We start from the raw sequence: 20,564 nt of genomic DNA, 5'->3' as shown, positions 1-20,564 counted from the left end.
TAAAAGATTGGTGTGGTGCCTGGCACCATTCCATCCAATGGCCCCACGCCACTGATATTTCGTAAAATGCAGCAATGATGGTGAGTTAAAATGTGCAGTTCACCGTGAAGTAGAATCGTAGAATCGTAGAATGCCGTTTTCATTAGAAACATCCTATTTTATCACTATAATAATTTACCCATAATTCCATTAAAACCACACCTCGGCAGTTCCTTGACAGTCTAAATTCCACCCCCTAAAAGTGAAACCTGAAACGTCAATTCCTACATATTAATGTTAAACCCGCCTTTTATGATATAACGTTATTTTGATAAATGTCCTTTTCACCTGTTCTAACACCCCTACACCAATTTAAGAATGATTGATTAACTAGTACTCAACACGATAACCTGTCCACTAACTTGGACGGAAAAACTGCCCAAACGTATCATGCACTGACCAAGTTTTACTGATATGCCTGCGATTGTGTACTCACTAAACTCATTTGCTGATAAATATAATTAACAATTTTGCACCAAAATCCTTAGATAACCTTTTGCATAAGCTTACTCTCTTACAATTTGAACAACATCCACGAAATTATGTATTATGCTCAATACACACCCCTCAGTGAAGGTATTCGCATTTGATACGTTAGCTTGAAATTAACTTTTGAACATCGGATTCACCCCGACATAATACTGTTTTGTAACATTTGGTAACGATTTGAGTATTGTGGTACTGCTCAATGCTTTTTGCTTTCTTCCAAGAATGTATCGAAATCGACTCATCTCGTCCATTCTTACTTAACGATACTGCACTACGGCTGACGCTGGTTTAATCTTGGAATAGACAAATATAGACGCAATTTCCTTGAGGATGGGTATAAGATTTTATTTATTTATCATTATCCACACATTATCCCCGTACACATTATTCCCGTTTAGCCGAAATGTTCAGATTAAACAATTAAACGGTTTTACATTTCATGTCATCTGATATGTCATTGCAGCCATGCGTAACGAGTCAGGGTTGTCCCCGCCAGCATGGAATGTGTTTACTTTTGTCGTCTCTCTCTTCCCTTCACGTCAACCACCCCTGGCCACTGCTCTATCCCTTCACGCCAACATACCCCCCCCCCCATCCCCCCACTGCTCTATCCTTCATCTCTACACTTTAGTCTGCCAATTCAGATCTTTCTCGGACAAAACGCCGACTGTTAAATATGAAGTCGCTAGATAGGCTCCATCAATGGCACCTAGCGTGATTTATCATCACAAAAGCATTGAGCATTTTCATCTAAATTCTCACAACAACAACAACAACAACAACAACAACTACTACTACTACTACTACTACTACTACTACTACTACTACTACTACTACTACTACTACTACTACTACTACTACTAATAATAATAATAATAATAATAATAATAATAATAACAACACTAATCTACTACTATTACTTCTACTACTACCACTACCACAACAACAACTACTACCACTCGGGAATCTGCAAGCGGCATTTTATAGCAAACGTTCTAATTTCATCAGGAAACTTATGATTGAATATTAAACAGGAGGACAGAACGTGGTTTACCCAGGGGCTTCTCTACCAAGTCTTCCTTGAGACCCAGTTCATGAAAATGAGTAGCTATCTCATCCACTCTCACACTCTTAAGGAAGTTTTGAAATCGTTTTGGGGACTTAAAGAACAACTGACGTCATTACCATCCTGTACAGACATCACAAAATCTTCAGGAAACATTTTGGCGGATACAACTTCCAAAAAGACCCACCCAAAATGACTTTGGCCAATTGACATAAGTATAGACAGCAGGCGCTTGCCGTTGTGACAAAGACCGGTGTTTTCTTCTTTTTTTTTCATTTATTGAGGCGGATAGACTTATTATTTCAGTGAGATGAAGGTTGTTTGTGGCTGTTATCTTAATTCATTGTGCGGCTATGTGGTCTATTGGTATGACACGCTTTCGGATCGCAAGGTCCTGAATTCGAGCCTCGCTCGGCGCTTAGTTGAGTCCTTGGAAAAGGCTCTTTACTCAAATTCTCTCATATTCAGGTGTAAAATGAGTACCTGGCCGTTAACAGCGTTGTCTCTGTCGGAAAATAAATATATTATCACCACATAATCGTCATGTCTTGTTCTCCATGTTAAATGTTGCTGTTGGTTAGGGACCCCTTGTAAAGTGCTTTGAGGACATTAAGTGGATATTCGTATATGTTTATGCCACAAGTCGTTGTCCCTTCTGTTTCGACTGTTCTATTGAATCGTGCCAAAATATTACCGATCACAAATTATAATACAATTCAGGAAGGCCTTGTGTCTCATTGAAATGTACATATTCATTATCTCATTTTTGTTTTTTCAAGCTACACTTTATTCACTTCTTTCAATAAAATAATATAGATAGTTCGAATATGACGTCACTCAGGCCTTTGTTATTGTTTTTGCCATCCGCGTTTGTGAGTTGTTCTCACTAAACTGTATTAACCAGACTATAAAAGTTCATGGTTACACAGAGTTTGTGTGTTGGTCCGTTATACTTCCGGATGGCGATGTTGTGAACTCCTTGGCCAAGCGCATTCTATCTATAATATGAAATTTTAAGATTAAATTATTTTATTGAAAGAAGTGAATAAAGTGTAGCTTGAAAAACAAAAATGAGATAATGAGTGGACTTAGGAGTGAATTGGATGAAATTCATCATTTGATATTAAGCATTTAAAATTTATATCGGCAAACCCGTCTTACCCTTTTAGTAAAAACCATACTCCGTAAAACCAATCGGACACTTTCCTCACCGCTAATGGTTCATATGATCACATGGCGGAACACCGAGTGCGTCTCTCTGTGGTCTAAGTCAACCACAGTTTCGACAACCTCGCGTTTTTCTTGAGTATTCCTGTTGGTTTAGTCGTTCCCTGTTGTTTCAACACAACACAAGCTAACATTGTTTTGCTCAACACATAGATAGTGGTGTGTCCAGTTGTGGCGATCTGTAGTAAGGAAGTGTCTGTCTTTCTGTGTATGTGTTTGTGTGTGTGAAACAAAACGTCTCTCCACCCAGCGTCGTCTTCGCACAATTTCAGCCTTCTCTGGTAGGTTTTTTTTAAATTTATTAATTATTTTTGTCTTTTCATGTTATCATCATTAAAAAAATGTTGTATTCATTTATTAATCTATTCCTTTAGCTTGTGGATACATTTATCATTGGAATGTTTGGATACATTTATCATTGGAATGTTTGGATACATTTATCATTGGAATGTTTGGATACATTTATCATTGGAATGTTTGGATACATTTATCATTGGAATGTTTGGATACATTTATCATTGGAATGTTTGGATACATTTATCATTGGAATGTTTGGATACATTTATCATTGGAATGTTTGGATACATTTATCATTGGAATGTTTGGATACATTTATCATTGGATTGTTTGGATTACATTTATCATTGGAATGTTTGGATACATTTATCATTGGAATGTTTGGATACATTTATCATTGGAATGTTTGGATACATTTATCATTGGAATGTTTGGATACATTTATCATTGGAATGTTTGGATACATTTATCATTGGAATGTTTGGATACATTTATCATTGGAATGTTTGGATACATTTATCATTGGAATGTTTGGATACATTTATCATTGGAATGTTTGGATACATTTATCATTGGAATGTTTGGATACATTTATCATTGAATGTTGATACATTATCATTGGAATGTTTGGATACATTTATCATTGGAATGTTTGGATACATTTATCATTGGAATGTTTGGATACATTTATCATTGGAATGTTTGGATACATTTATCATTGGAATGTTTGGATACATTTATCATTGGAATGTTTGGATACATTTATCATTGGAATGTTTGGATACATTTATCATTGGAATGTTTGGATACATTTATCATTGGAATGTTTGGATACATTTATCATTGGAATGTTTGGATACATTTATCATTGGAATGTTTGGATACATTTATCATTGGAATGTTTGGATACATTTATCATTGGAATGTTTGGATACATTTATCATTGGAATGTTTGGATACATTTATCATTGGAATGTTTGGATACATTTATCATTGGAATGTTTGGATACATTTATCATTGGAATGTTTGGATACATTATCATTGAATGTTTGATACATTATCATTGAATGTTTGGATACATTTATCATTGGAATGTTTGGATACATTTATCATTGGAATGTTTGGATACATTTATCATTGGAATGTTTGGATACATTTATCATTGGAATGTTTGGATACATTTATCATTGGAATGTTTGGATACATTTATCATTGGAATGTTTGGATACATTTATCATTGGAATGTTTGGATACATTTATCATTGGAATGTTTGGATACATTTATCATTGGAATGTTTGGATACATTTATCATTGGAATGTTTGGATACATTTATCATTGGAATGTTTGGATACATTTATCATTGGAATGTTTGGATACATTTATCATTGGAATGTTTGGATACATTTATCATTGGAATGTTTGGATACATTTATCATTGGAATGTTTGGATACATTTATCATTGGAATGTTTGGATACATTTATCATTGGAATGTTTGGATACATTTATCATTGGAATGTTTGGATACATTTATCATTGAGATAAACATATGTTTGGATACATTTATCATTGGAATGTTTGGATACATTTATCATTGGAATGTTTGGATACATTTATCATTGGAATGTTTGGATACATTATCTGAATGTTTGGATACATTATCATTGGAATGTTTGGATACATTTATCATTGGAATGTTTGGATACATTTATCATTGGAATGTTTGGATACATTTATCATTGGAATGTTTGGATACATTTATCATTGGAATGTTTGGATACATTTATCATTGGAATGTTTGGATACATTTATCATTGGAATGTTTGGATACATTTATCATTGGAATGTTTGGATACATTTATCATTGGAATGTTTGGATACATTTATCATTGGAATGTTTGGATACATTTATCATTGGAATGTTTGGATACATTTATCATTGGAATGTTTGGATACATTTATCATTGGAATGTTTGGATACATTTATCATTGGAATGTTTGGATACATTTATCATTGGAATGTTTGGATACATTTATCATTGGAATGTTTGGATACATTTATCATTGGAATGTTTGGATACATTTATCATTGGAATGTTTGGATACATTTATCATTGGAATGTTTGGATACATTTATCATTGGAATGTTTGGATACATTTATCATTGGAATGTTTGGATACATTTATCATTGGAATGTTTGGATACATTTATCATTGGAATGTTTGGATACATTTATCATTGGAATGTTTGGATACATTTATCATTGAATGTTGATACATTTATCATTGGAATGTTTGATACATTTATCATTGGAATGTTTGGATACATTTATCATTGGAATGTTTGGATACATTTATCATTGGAATGTTTGGATACATTTTATCATTGGAATGTTTGGATACATTTATCATTGGAATGTTTGGATACATTTATCATGAATTTGGAACATTTACATGGAATTTTGGATACATTTATCATTGGAATGTTTGGATACATTTATCATTGGAATGTTTGGATACATTTATCATTGGAATGTTTGGATACATTTATCATTGGAATGTTTGGATACATTTATCATTGGAATGTTTGGATACATTTATCATTGGAATGTTTGGATACATTTATCATTGGAATGTTTGGATACATTTATCATTGGAATGTTTGGATACATTTATCATTGGAATGTTTGGATACATTTATCATTGGAATGTTTGGATACATTTATCATTGGAATGTTTGGATACATTTTATCATTATGGAATGTTTGGATACATTTATCATTGGAATGTTTGGATACATTTATCATTGAAATGTTTGGATACATTATCATTGGAATGTTTGGATACATTTATCATTGGAATGTTTGGATACATTTATCATTGGAATGTTTGGATACATTTATCATTGGAATGTTTGGATACATTTATCATTGGAATGTTTGGATACATTTATCATTGGAATGTTTGGATTGGGTTGTTTATTTATTATTTTTTTTTGGCATAATATTAAGAAATAATTCAAGTTTGTGTCATATCAATGTTGCTGCTCGAAGAAATAAATAATATGAAATTGAATGTGAGCTTCAATTTTATTACAAGAACAGATCAAATGAACGTTTCGGGTTTCCCCTTTATCAACAAAAGATGATGAATGAAACACGACAGATAAATGAGATAATGTTCGTTTTATCTGTTCTTGTAATAATTGCTCACATTCCATTTCATATTATTTAATGTCATATCAATGTAATTTCACACAAAATTTGGTGTCTGAATCGTGTAGTTTAAAGTAAAGACCAGCCAAAACATATGTAGTGCGCATAATGATATACCAACCAAAAATGGCAGACGACATAGAAATAGTGAAAGTTTATTTGTGCCCACATTATTTCAAATCACCTTACAAAAGTACGAAGACTGTAAACGTGAAGTCAATACGTTTGTGATAATACGATAAGAACTTAGTAGAGACAGGAATGAGGCAGATGAACTGATTGAATACAGAGTCGTAACTCTCCGAAAGCCAGTGTTTGGCGTGCTTTAACCCTCTCCTTACCAACTATAGGAAAATCGTCACATTCGTTACGATGCAACCAAACTTTTTCTTATTCTAATTTCTTTTGTACATCATAAAATTTAAAGAAAATGAACAGTGTGTTGTAGGATATGTTTTGCTACAGAAACTATATATCGCAAAATTTTACTGCTATTATGTCTGAGTGATAAAAAATCTATTTTGTGTAAGTTGGGTGAGAAGTTTTGGGGAAAATCTTGAGAATGGCTGGTAAGGAGAGGTTCACATTTTATCGCGTGATAGGACAACTTTTCTTCAACAGAATGCACAGTAACTGCCATATCATACCTAGAAATGGTTGGATCTTTTTGCTTATCCCATACAGCTGCTATTATCAATTTTCGTTATCCAGCAAGATTGAGCACCGCCTCATTGGGGACTGACTAACTGAATGTGAGATCCTGTTTTGAAAAAGAAAAGAAACCCACTTTCCTGGCAAATGGTTTGGAAGGGCTGGGACTAGTGGGACCATCAACTGACTTGATTTCTTGTTCTGGATTACGTCAAGACATAGTTTCTGTCACCAGAATAAAAGATTGCAACCCATCTCCAAATCAAGATAAGGGAAGTTGTTTTGACAGTTACTCCCCAAATGCTATTTTTTCAAAATTGAGCTTTTATATAGCACAATATCCACTAAATTTGCTCAAAGCGCTTTACAAATGGTCCCTGGCCAAAAGCAACATTTGACATTTAGGACGTGACATAATCATCATCATATCTTGTCGCGCCAGTGAGTCAGCCAGTCCCGGGCAGTCTGGTTGCATTCCCTCGAACCCAGGACCTTCCGATCCGAAAGCGAGTGTCTTACCACAAGACCACAATGCCGCACTAGAAACACGGGGATAGAGTTGAGGAAGCGTTTTGATACGTTGAGATACATGATGATATGTAGATGTTTGGCTTCAAACGGCATCAAGATTTCTTACATGTTGAGATGAATTATGATGCAAATAATGATTATGTCGACATAAAAAATCGGCAACAAATGTTAAGATCGTCGCCATTTTACTCTTTGCATTGTTGAGTTATTTTTCTCTGATATTGTATTTCTGAACGCGGTTTTGAACAATATCTGTATCTTTTTGCTTCTCAATTCATAGTCATAAAATTTTCACAGGGTAAGGATTTGTTTTATTTGTCTTTTGAAAATGAATGAAACTTATTGAACAGTCTCAGAGCGGCGCGTTTTTTTGTAACCACCTGATAATATTATCAGGTGGTTTATTATATATATATGTATTCTGCTACCCTAAACTCAACCCAAGTGTGACATTTTCAATGTTCATCATAAATACCTCTTCGACATTTTGGGGTGTTTGGAGAATCACGTTTTTTTCTATGATTATATTATGAATATGTGACCCAAAACCTCAAACCAGTTAAATATCGGGATAATTTAGATGCTCAAAACTAGGCTAAATGTTGTAAAAATAAATATGAGACAAAACATACTGATCCTGTTCGGGAAAATGAAGAAATACCCTAACAGGGCCTCAATAGAGAATAAAAGGGTGATGTTGAAATTTGGTTTTAATTTCAATGAGAGTGGATAACCACTCTTCAAGAGGACTGGACACATACCTTGTATAGATAAACTTCTGGTTTCAGCGTGATGGCATCTTATTTTCTAGTCTTGCTGTCAATAAAAATCATCCATCCTCGCTCTTTTATGGAATCCTGTAATCCAAAGAATCTGCCTATACACCCTGCTACTGAAATAGGTAGACCACCTTATAATTCAGTGCTGGTTACATACACACTTCCAAGGATTTTGCAACCGGAAAAGTAGGAGACATGACGTTACGACTTACCTTATCAATTTAGTCGATACAGCGGAAGTAGAGAGAGTTGCTCATATAATGCAATATGATGAAGGCTGTGCATCATAATTGAGTGTTGTGAAACAAATATTAGTAATAAAATTTAATCTTCATTGGACTATTTCTTTTCTGTCATCTCATATGTTTGTAGAATTAATGTTAATTTCTCTTCATTCGGTTGCTGTAACGCAGAAACGGACTTCTAGATCTCAGTTTCTATAAAGTGTCCTTGCGACAAGCAGTGATTGTGTATGTTAAAGTGTGTGGCGATCGATAAATATGATGTTGAGATAGTTGACTATTTTAAATATTTAGGAATAACCATTGATAGTTCCCTCAATTTCTCTCAACATATTAATATAATATCTAAGAAAGTTGCCCAAAGATTATACATCCTAAGGAAATTGAGAACATTTCAAGTAAGGAAGAAAACTATGTTAAGAGTTTATGACTCATTGATTAAAAGTGTAATTGTGTTTGGCTGCACCATATGGTTTGGAGGATGCCGACTTAAAGATAAATCAAAAATTTCAAAATCTATCAAAGAGGCATCAAAAATAATAAACCATCCTCTTGATGGAGTAGAAAGAATTCACGGAAAAGCAATAGAAAGGAAAGCATTCTCAATTACCAACAATAAAAAACATATTTTATACCATGAATTTAGTCTTTTACCATCTGGGAGAAGGTTTTGTCAGATTAAATGTAGAACTAACAAGTATAAATCAACGTTCGTTCCATCAGCAATAAAAATTTTGAATATTTCATATGGTACAGAAAAACCAAGGATTGATTCGTTGACTGATTAACTGATTAATTTATTTAATGTAAGATTAACTGACCAATTGATCATGATGATATTTTTTGGTGTCGAATTGCCACAATCGTAACAAATTGAAAACGAAATGAATATGTTTATGTTGTGTATGTCGCACGTGTGAAAGAAAGAAAGAGAGAGAGAGAGAGAGAGAGAGAGAGAGAGAGAGAGAGAGAAAGAGAGAGAGAGAGAAAATAAGTAGGAGTGAAATATCTGTTCAATCTTAGTTATCGTTTAACATTATAACAAGTGTAACTAAATGACAAATTGCCATATTTATGGACAATAAAGATCTATTTATTATTATTATTATTATTATTATTATTATTATTATTATTATTATTATTATTATTATTATTATTATTATTATTATTATTATTATTATGTTAATATGGCTACGCATTCCCATTCACCAGACCGTACATCCTTTCGAAAACGACGAATAACATCAAGAGGATGATGGTTCACCAGTGTACTTGATGTTAAAAATATGTATGGAAATAGTTGATATTTGTTGTTAGGGTTGGTGTTCAAACCCTCTCCTTACCAACTATATGAAAATCGTCACATTCGTTACGATACAACCAACATTTGTCTTATTCACATTCCTCTTGTACGTCATATCATTTAAAGAAAAGGAAATTTGTGTTGTAGAGCTTGTTTTGCTAAAGAAATTATTTATCGCTAGAACTACTGAACTGAACGCACAGTGAGTTCGAAACAAGACAACAATCTTGAACGACATGGTGACGAAGTCCAAGACTGATATGGTTGTTTTTTTGTTTTGTTTTTTTTTTTGTTTTTTTTTGTTTGTTTGCTTTTCCACGGAGTCATGGCTGCGTGAGAGTGGAGATGAGGTCATAATCTCAAATTGAACTCCTCCGGGATTTAAGCATTTTTCTGCTTGCCGTAGGAGTGGAAGATGTGGGGGAATGTTTATCCTCCACGAAGAAGGCTTGAAGGCAGAAATGAAAATCCAATACGTTGACAAGACTTTGGACTGCTGTGAAGTTAAGATCAAGACCAGACAGCAGAACTGCAATTTCATCTGCATATACCGTCCACCGCCAAATAAGAAAAATAAAAATAAAAATAAATTCATAACAGAACTGAACAACGTATTAGTTGTACAAATAAGGAATCCCGCAATACCCATAATATTGAAGGACTTCATTATTCACTACGACAACCAATCACGTGCCGAAGTGAAAACAATTACATGAATATTGACAACTCACTGCCTTCACCAATTGTCTGACAAACCAACGCATCAGCAGCAGCTTCTAAAGGTGCTCACACTATTATGTTATGACGATCGACCCAATCAGCAAATTATATTCACCGCACTCGTGCACTGTCGCAAACCCTCCCGGAATCTTCGTCATAACACACCGTTCAACTAGATGCTCTGCGGTTTAGGGTTCCATCCCACTTCTGGTACACGTTGGACAGATGGAAAGTCCCCACTGATGAAGCGATTAGACCGTTTCGCTATTGAAAATCCTGTTTTCGCATTAAGAACATAATAGTGTGGAGCCCGGGATGGCCGAAGCTATTCGAGTACCGGGTTGGATCTTCATTAGTCACATATCGGGCGTGCCGTTCAAGTGGCTCGACACCGGGGATGGTCTCGTGACGGTCAGCCGGGAATTTTACACCTCTCACCGCGCCAAGGCGTGGCCTTCGTTATACTTCACGAAGGCCATGGTCATGGTCGGAACGCATCGGCGTAACGGCATTCTTGAGTGGCTTGTCACAAATGACAAATCGAAAATATCTAATATCTACGTGACGGATTTTTTATATATGTTAAATAGGTAGATAGTTGGATGGTGGAAGGTTTGTGTGTGTGTGTGTTTGTGTGTGTGTGTGTGTGTATGTGTGTGTGTTTGTGAGAAAGAGAGAGAAAGAGAGAAAAATATATGGTGAGAGAGACACACACACACACACACAGAGAGAGAGAGAGAGAGAGAGAGAGAGAGGACGGAGAAGGAAGGGATAATATATATATATATTATATATATATATATATATATATATACATACATACACAAACACACACACACACACATATATATATATATATATATATATATATATATATATATATATATATATATATATATATATATATATATATATATATAAGGTCAGTCACGTTATATTTTCTCGATACAATTGTTTTTGTGTCCTCCCTTTCGTCAGTCGACAATTATCCGTGAGAGAGAGAGAGAGAGAGAGAGAGAGAGAGAGAGAGAGAGAGAGAGAGAGAGAGAGAGAGAAAGAGAGAGAGAGAGATTTAACTGGACTGATGTTACTGTTGTGAAGAATTAACTTGAGTTCGTGTACAAGAATATGACTACACATATAACACAAAGTCCATTGTCGATTATAATATAAGCTTTATTAATCATATTTGTTTCACAACACTAAATTAGGCTGCACAGCCTCCATCATCATCTCTCTCTCTCTCTCTCTCTCTCTCTCTCTCTCTCTCTCTCTCTCTCTCTCTCTCTCTCTCTCTCTCTCTCTCATATTTTTTCTCTCTCTCTACCTCTGCATACTTCCGCCACCAACATAAACACAATGTGATTGAGGCTCTGTTAGGGAAACCCGCATTTTCCATCACATTACTCCTCACCTTTAAGTAATATCTTCAACAAATAAGATAAACTGTTATGAGGGAATAAGCGTGTTGAATACAAATGTAACGACTTGCCTACAAAAATGTGTTAGCTCTAACTCTTAATAATAAATCAAATCACATTAAAAAAATAATAATAATAATATAGTTCTGGCCAGTTCCAATGGTTATGAGTAAATAGTCTTTGTGAGACTTCGAAGTTACTGAGAAAACGAGAAATTCAACAACATTTTAAAACAAACAATAAAAAAAATAAATGGAAATCCCCGTGAACTTAGACTATACTGTTTTGCCTCAATCTTCAAATTTCAAAATTCTAAACTGAGCTTTTATAAAGGGCAATATCCACTAAACGTGCTCAAAGCGCTTTACAAGGGGTCCCTGGCCAACAGCAACACTTAACCTGTAGGACGGGACATGACGCCTGTTAGTCGATAATATAATTTTCTCGGACAGAGACAACGCTGTTAACGGTCAGGCACACCTGGGCACTGTAAGAGAATGTGAGTAAGGAGCCTTTTCCAAGCACTCAACTATGCGCCGAGGGAGGCTCGAACCCAGGACCTTCCGATCCGAAAGCGAGTGTCATACCACAAGACCACATAGCCGTACTTTAATTATCTCCAAGCTAGGAATGATAATGACAATATATATCCAAAAAATAGAAATTCGTTTACAGACGTGGCATGCATAAAAAATGTATAAACACAAAGTTGAGAATCTACGGCGACAATGTATATATATATATATATATATATATATATATATATATATATATATATATATATATATATATATATATATTGCAAATGCACAAAAATGTAAAAATATACAAACAAGAACCAATAGCAACACTTTATATATTAATTTGATAAATTGAGATAGGCCATACCTCTGGCCTTTAGTCCGAACTTGTGTGTGTATATTTAAGAGATAGTATTTAATTTAAATCACATATATAGACATTATATATATTGAAACAAAAGGTTTTAACGTTTAAAGGTATGTCCACTTTCAACACTTGAAATGGGATGGCTATTTAAATTGACTTATTTGTATTCAAGTCTGTCTGTGATAATACTAGCCGTAATGAATAAACATGACAGACGCCTCCACCTGTACTTAAACACACGATCATCCGAACCTATTATCAGGGACGTATATCACTAAGTCATCCGCTCTACCCGTTCCGCCTCACTTCACTTACAACTTTCACAAACGGGCCGTTGTCCAGGGAACAAGTGGGCATATTATTATTATGATTAAATTTGATCTTTTAACATTCCAGGGGGCCCCGGAATAGGCGTTGTATATGAAAAATATTGTTACAATCATAAAGAATGCATGCATTTCGTGTACAATATCAACATAGTATAATATGTACCTTATAACTTTCAAGTCTAAATAAGCTGAGTTGCCACCTTGGCGTAAAATTCGTAAAATATTCTGGCAAGTTTACTGATTTAACACATGATAATAAAATACTTGCAACAGTAAAACGATTAATAAAATATGTGAACATTTCAATATTAAATGTGATAATGAATGTACGGTAAAATGCTTAGAATACAGTCAACCCCATGTAAACAATCTTAGACCTTATTCATTTCATCTGTAAACGAGCTGGAGGTTTAACTGACTCAATCCTAGAGATTTTTGCTACTTTTCAATATTGGAAAAAATCTATTAAACATGAGCATGTACATTGATAGTTTTATTCAACGTTCATTAACATGCAAAAACTAAAAACACTAGCTTTGATACTAAGCCTATAGTTTGTCTTCGGGTATAGTCGGTGTTAGGGTTGAGGGAGTTAATAATACGACCAGCTCTCGAAAAAACAACATACTGACTTTTCTGCGGCGACCTATCATCAACAGATGTTTGTGGATATAGATGCTTCAATCTATTATCACTGTCCTGCTTTGAGTTTTCATCAACTTTATCATCATATGAAGAAATATATTCTTCAACAGGATACTGTTCCTTTTCCAATTCGAAAGCATGAACCCCTGCATTGGTCGTACAAAATGCCATGAGCAGATAGCTAAACTTGGAAACGTTTGGTAACGTCGTTTTGTCGGTTATGGCTGAAAATCTGTCAAAAAACGAAGGCCATTCTGCAAAGTGGCCGTTCAATTTCAAAATTTCTATTTGGCCCCACCTTGACATCATCATCATCATCATCATCATCATCATCATCATCATCATCATCATCATCATCATCATCATCATCATCATCGTCATCATCATCATCATCATTATATTATTTCATTATTATTATTATTATTATTATTATTATTATTATTATTATTATTATTATTATTATTATTATTATTATTATTATTATTATTATTACAGAAACATGTTCCGGTCCATTTTCTAATATGATAAGGTACCGTGTTAATAAATATTAGATATTGTTACCCATGAAAATTTATCCGCTCATGTTCTTATCGAGGAAACTACACAGTCTAAATTCAAATCAGCACCGCGTAACATGTTCAGTATCGGTAAAAATCGAAGACAAATTACGATATTTATTTGTATGTAACAGTTCAATAAAAATCGATAATATTGCATAAAAAGATTCGTTTAACTGGTAATCGAGTACATAGTTCTACCTCTTTGACCTTTCCGGATCAATTGGATTCAATATTCTGATGTCACGTCGCCCAGCAACGGCGGCCATCGTGGTTCTAAACAAAGAAAATCTGTATTTTTTATTCTTCATGCTGGCTAGAACTTTTCATATGTCTTGTGATCAGAATGCGTAAAAATCAAAACATGATCAGATTTATAATGTTTTTTTCTCTCTCTGGATACGCTTTTATGCTCGTCGGAGAAATATTTCATAATGGCGTCCGCCATTGTTCCGATAGTTTAGAGCCATTTACTAAATTACCATGCGTCATTACGAGGGAAGTGATGTTACGACTGTTGAAGAGTATTTGCTTTGATAATGCTTGTTTGTTCATATTTACCATGTTCCTTCTGCTTATGCCTGGGATTTGGCGGTTTTGAACATTTTTATTTGATGCTTTATCTTTTAAATAAATTTTACTAATAGAATCCTTTATTAAATCTTCACAAGTTAAATTAATTTTGGCAATACTTTCAGAATAACACCTCTCTTAACCGGTGAAAATCATTTGGATTTTTCATCTTAGAAGATCTCCGAGTATTCCGTATATGAGAGTGGTTCTACACTATTAATCACGAGAATGTCACGCTTTCATCTCTAATTTTAATTTTAAAAATTATGCCTTTTCCGGCACGTCACAAGATATCGTCGCCTAGGCAATCCATGAAGGAATATAGATAACTTATGAAACAAGATGGCTGATGTCAACAGGAATCACCCATGTTGTCCAAGTGAGCAACTTGGGGGTTAACAATCTTGCTCAAGGAAAAAAATCGAAAGTGCCTGAAGCGGGGCTCGAATCCGGACCATTCTGGGTCACAGTGCAATGCCTTAACCACTCGGCCACTTCGCCCCCCCCCCCCCCCCATCACTAATTAATTTGCACAATTCAAGAGTTTTGTGCTCCTATGTAATTTCCCCCAACGAAATGATGATGCATCGGTGCGGCTGAGGGGTCTAGTGGTATGACTCTCGCTTTCGGATCGGAAGGTCTTGAGTTGAGCCTAAATCGGCGCTTTGTTGAGTCTTTGGAAAAAAGCTCTTTACCCACATTATCTCACCAGACTCAGGTGCAAATTGAGTATCTGGCCGTTGTCACGTTCTACATGTTATTTGTTGCTGTTGTTCAGGGACCCTTTGTAAAGCGCTTTAAGCACGTTTAGTGGATTTTGCGCTATCTAATAGCTCAAGTTTTGTTGTTGTTGAATGAGATCCTTTTCTCATTTCGGATCCTCTGTTTGGAACGCCTTACCACAGAGCATTCGTGAAAAAGAATCTTGGTCTATTTTTAAACATTCGCTTAAAACGTATCTGTTTCGTCTTTAGTAAATGATATGAGAAGCAAGATAGGTTTGTCTGGTTTGTTTTGTGTGTTGTGTGTGTGTGTGTGTGTGTGTGTGTGTGCTTGTGTGTGTGTGAATGAGTATGTTTCAGCCAAAGTAATTTGTAATTTAAGCGCTTAGAGTCTGATGTCTCGGAGTTATAGCGCTATATAAGTTTTCAGCATTATTTCAGCATTATTATTTACTCGAACAAAATGCCAGCGAAGTTAAAAATAATGGGATTTAATGAGAGCAAAACAAAAGACGCCCAGTTTTAAACGGCAAAGAGTCCGCTTTATTTGGTACTCAGTGGAAAACAAAAGCAATAAGAAACCAATGCGTCAATTGGCTTCCACAGTCATGACGTCACTTCCCTCGTAATGACGCATAGTAACTTTGTAACTGGCTCTAAACTATCGGAACAATGGCGGACGCCCTAATGATATATTTCTCCGACGAGCATAAAAGTGTATCCAGAGGAGAAAAACATTATAAATATGATCATGTTTTGACTTTTATACATTCTGAGCACATGACATATGAAAAGTTATTGCCAGTATGAAGAATAAAAAGTACCAAGTACCAATTTTCTTTGTTTAGAACCAAGCTGCTCGCCATTGCTGGGTGACGTGACATCAGATTATTGAATCCACTTTGAATCCTACTAATCAAGAATTACTGTGTGACAACGGTGTGAGTTAAGAAGCACTATTCATGTTGTGTCCCATTTTATTTACATATTATTAAACATTGAGGACCTGGGAATGTGATAAAATAATAGAGGTCGACTGTCTGCCCTCGCCAACTCATATCGGGTAGTGCCGAGCGGTGTCGAGACTGATAACCGATAACAGCGGTACTGGCTTTATCGGTAAATTCTCGAGACCGTGAAGTGGAGGATCGGTACAGTACATGACATGACGTAACTATAGTTACGTCATGGTCAAGTGTCGAGATATCTCGGTTAGCCTTGCTGTTATGCGGCTATGTGGTCTAGTGGTATGACACTCGCTTTCGGATCGCAAGGTCCTGGGTTCGAGCCTCGCGGTCGTCGCATAGTTGAGTCCTTGGAAAAGGCTCTTTACTCACTTTCTCTCACCGTACTCAGGTGTAAATAATAATAATAATAATAATAATAATAATCTTTATTGTCCAAATTAAAGGCAATTCATGTGAGGTAAACAATGCTCAGTTTGGTTCATGGTATGAACATCAACACATTTACAAATACAGACACAGCCATACACGAACATACACGCTTGCACATTGTTTCTACACATGTATACAAAAGAAATGAGCGTACATACAAACACATATACATACATACATACATACATACATACATGCAGACATACATACAAACCAGCATATCATCGTATATGCATGCCTACATACATACATACATACATACATACATACATACATACATACATACATACATACATACATACATACATACATACATACATACATACATACATACATACATACATACATATATAAAATGAGTACCTGGCCGTTAACAGCGTTGTCTTTGTCGGAAAAATTGTAATATCGCCTAACAGGCGTCATGTCCCGTCCTACATGTTAAATGTTGCTGTTGACCAGGGACCCCTTGTAAAGCGCTTTGAGCACATTTTGTGGATATTACGCTATATGAAAGCTAAATTTATTATTATTATTATTTTGAAACGGTTGATGGGGAGAGAGAGAGGTGAAGGTGGTGATTGATGGCACCATAATATTGCTTTTTGTTGTCGTACGAAGGCTAAAAGAATCATAACCCAAAATGCACCTGGCACTCCCACCTCTTGTTTTTTTTTTTTTTTTGTTTGTTTTTTAATTTTTTTTTCATTCATTATGCCAACAGCATAAGTAAATAAGTAAAGCAGAATAGTGCGACAAAAAATACAAAATAAAACTAACAATATGCACCTTTTTCTTTACTCTAAAAAATATGTAAAAACACACACAAAAAAAAAAAAAAGCAACCAACTAGTGCTGCGCTGAGGACCGGTCCTTGGACCGGTCCCCACGGTCTTTTAGCTGTGAACCGAGGATCGGTCCGATAGCGGAAGACCGGCGGCGGTCCTCACTTCTTATCACCTTTCAACGGTCTCGCGCCATACTACCTCCCCAGCGATTCGTTGGCTCGGTTGCCTATCTTCCACCAATCACCACCCATCCCACTTAATTAATCACACCCACCCCCCTTTGCCATACACTAAACGACACAGACGATCATAGAGGCAGACGACCACCTCCCTCCACTCCGCAAACCGCCCTTTCGTGTGTGAGATGGGGGGAACAGGAGGCACACGCCTTGGACGATTCCATTATACGGGGTAAATTTCAAAATTTACTACACCATAATGATCGCAATGACAATGATCTATGATGAAGGCATGACCCCTCTTCTCTAATGGGTTATTGTTTGAAATGCATGTGACTACTAAAGATGTTTGTGTTTGTGTGTGTGTGTGTGTGTGTGTGTGTGTGTGTGTGTCGAACCTAGCAAGTAGCAAGTCCGATTTTTTGTTTTCTTTTGTCCATCTCTTGTCACCACTCCTTTCTATCGCATTGTTGTCATTTAAAATAATACAATAATATTAAAATTTCGTTTGGTGTTTTAACTAATCAAATAATATGAGTTTCATTAGTTTCTTTCTTCCAAAAAACCCAGTTATAACGTCTGTATTTTAAAAAAGTCCAATAGAATATTTGGGGACCCCGATAGCTCAGTTAATAGAGCACTCTCTTTGTATTCAAAGGGCCAGAGATCGATCCCGGGTGCAGTCGAGTTTTTTCTGAGTCCCTGTCTACTCAGCAGTGAATGGGTAGCTGGGTTTGTTAGATCTGGCGAAAAGTCACCATGGACACCACTTATTACTTATTAACTTATTACCGCATCCACCCCCTCTTATTATAACTTCACGTCTCTCTCTTACTCTTCAATGCTCGCTGCCCTCTAATGTGTGTGTGTGTGTGTGTGTGTGTGTGGGGAGGGGGGGGGGGGGGTAGGAGTTGCGTGTGTGTATCAACGCCACGAACAACTCGATCAACGCATTGGGCGAGGCCATTTTCTCCGTTAATGGGGATAAATTTCAAATTTTATTAAATTATCGAAGTAACAATGAAGTACGGTGAGCAAATAAAGAAGGCATCACCCCTCTTCTCTAATTAGGTTACAATTTGAAATGAGTGTGACTACTCCGTGTGTTTTACTCCTGTAGACCACGGTTTTCATCGTGTAGCGGTCTTTAACGGTTCAAGAATGAACGATCCCACGGTCTCAAAGGTCAAAACGGTTCGAACTTCCGACAGTCTCTCAGGAATGTTCAATGTCGAAAAGGACCGGTCCTTGCGGTTTTCATTTCCCAGGGACCGTAGGACCGTGGTCCTTAAGCTTGCCAAGGACCGCCCCGCACTACAACCAACCAAAAAAAAAACCAACAAAAAACCCCAACAATATTATCACTCCTTTCTATCCTCCCACTCGTCTTATCGCTTCGACCAGGAAATTATGATTTTCAATACAAAATAATAATGAGAATTCCCAGTGCCGGTCTCGGTCTCGATCATAGAAGTCCTGAGCTTTATTTACCGATAATTTCTCGGTACAGAACGGGAACGAAGCATATCGGGAATGTGACACCTCTTTCTTCTTTGTACCTGTGAAAATGAAGGTCAGATAAAAAGTGATAGCTGGCAAACAAATAATTTGTGGTGTTATAATATTTATATTCTATTCGAGTTTACCTTTTAATATTCTTAAGTTTAAATTGGTAATATGAGAAAAAGGTATTGTGATACGACTTTCAACCAAAATTAGTAAATTTTTGACCCCGTAGAAGCGGTCTTAAATGCATACCATCAATAATTGCTATTTTTTCGCTTTGCCAGATTGGAAAGTAACCACAGAATTATCATGGCATCCGTCCCCCCTCTACTCTTGATCGGCACAGGCGTGATCTGCCTTGGTGATTTACTACACATCATTGGACTGGCGACCCGTCATTGGCAGGAAATAGAAGTTTTATCACTTGAAGCAAATGAGGGTCTGTTCAAACTGTGTCGAAACGATGACTGCCATAGTTATGACGATCCAAGCAGTGAGTATAATATATCATGTAAAATGTATTTGAGGGCAATGTATTTGCATTGACCTTAAAGGAATAGACTCTAAAACAAAGTGGGCGTGGTCTTCTTTTCGTTTGTTAAAATACGATGACTTCCGCCATGCGCAGAGTCATGTTCATTTTAATAGATTACTGGGTCTAAATCTCAAGTGTTTACCTTAGATACCTCTTAATTCTCTATAAAATACCCTCGGAGGTTTTTACGATTTTTGCAATCATAAGAGTTGCTATGATATAAATCTTTATCTCAATGATAGGGGTTGACTTTAGGCTTATAAAATTCACACTACTTTTAATTACTTAACATGTAGGACGAGACATGACGCTAGATAGGCGGCAATTTTTTTCCGACAGAGACAACGCTGTTAACGGCCAGGTACTCATTTTACACATGAGTACGGTGAGAACATGTGAGTGAAGAGCCTTTTCCAAGGACTCAACTATGCGTCGAACAAGCCTCGAATCCAGGACCTTCCGATCC

The 20,564-nt window shown here is 35.9% G+C and overlaps 1 protein-coding gene across 2 annotated transcripts in view; it reads left to right on the top strand.

Moving 5' to 3' along the window:
- The first annotated feature begins 2,846 nt into the window (after window positions 1–2,846).
- The window catches only part of LOC144958514 (uncharacterized), a 35,374-nt gene continuing 17,656 nt past the window's right edge, over window positions 2,847–20,564 (top strand). Inside the window, exons 1-2 of one of the 2 annotated variants that reach the window (XM_078890537.1) lie at window positions 2,847–3,102; window positions 19,848–20,056. In XM_078890537.1, the coding sequence (XP_078746663.1) occupies window positions 19,873–20,056 (184 nt within the window). In that variant the 5' untranslated portion in view covers window positions 2,847–3,102; window positions 19,848–19,872. Of the gene's footprint in view, window positions 3,103–16,559; window positions 16,638–19,847; window positions 20,057–20,564 lie in introns of those variants that run through there. The other variant, XM_078890538.1, reaches the window with a different exon arrangement.

Source organism: Berghia stephanieae, chromosome 13, assembly GCF_034508935.2.
Source record: "Berghia stephanieae isolate SIO BIC M18660-M18661 chromosome 13, UCSD_Bste_1.3, whole genome shotgun sequence".
NCBI lineage: Eukaryota > Metazoa > Mollusca > Gastropoda > Nudibranchia > Aeolidiidae > Berghia > Berghia stephanieae.
The sequence above is the reverse complement of the archived record's forward strand: the minus strand, read 5'-3'. Positions and strand labels throughout refer to the sequence as shown.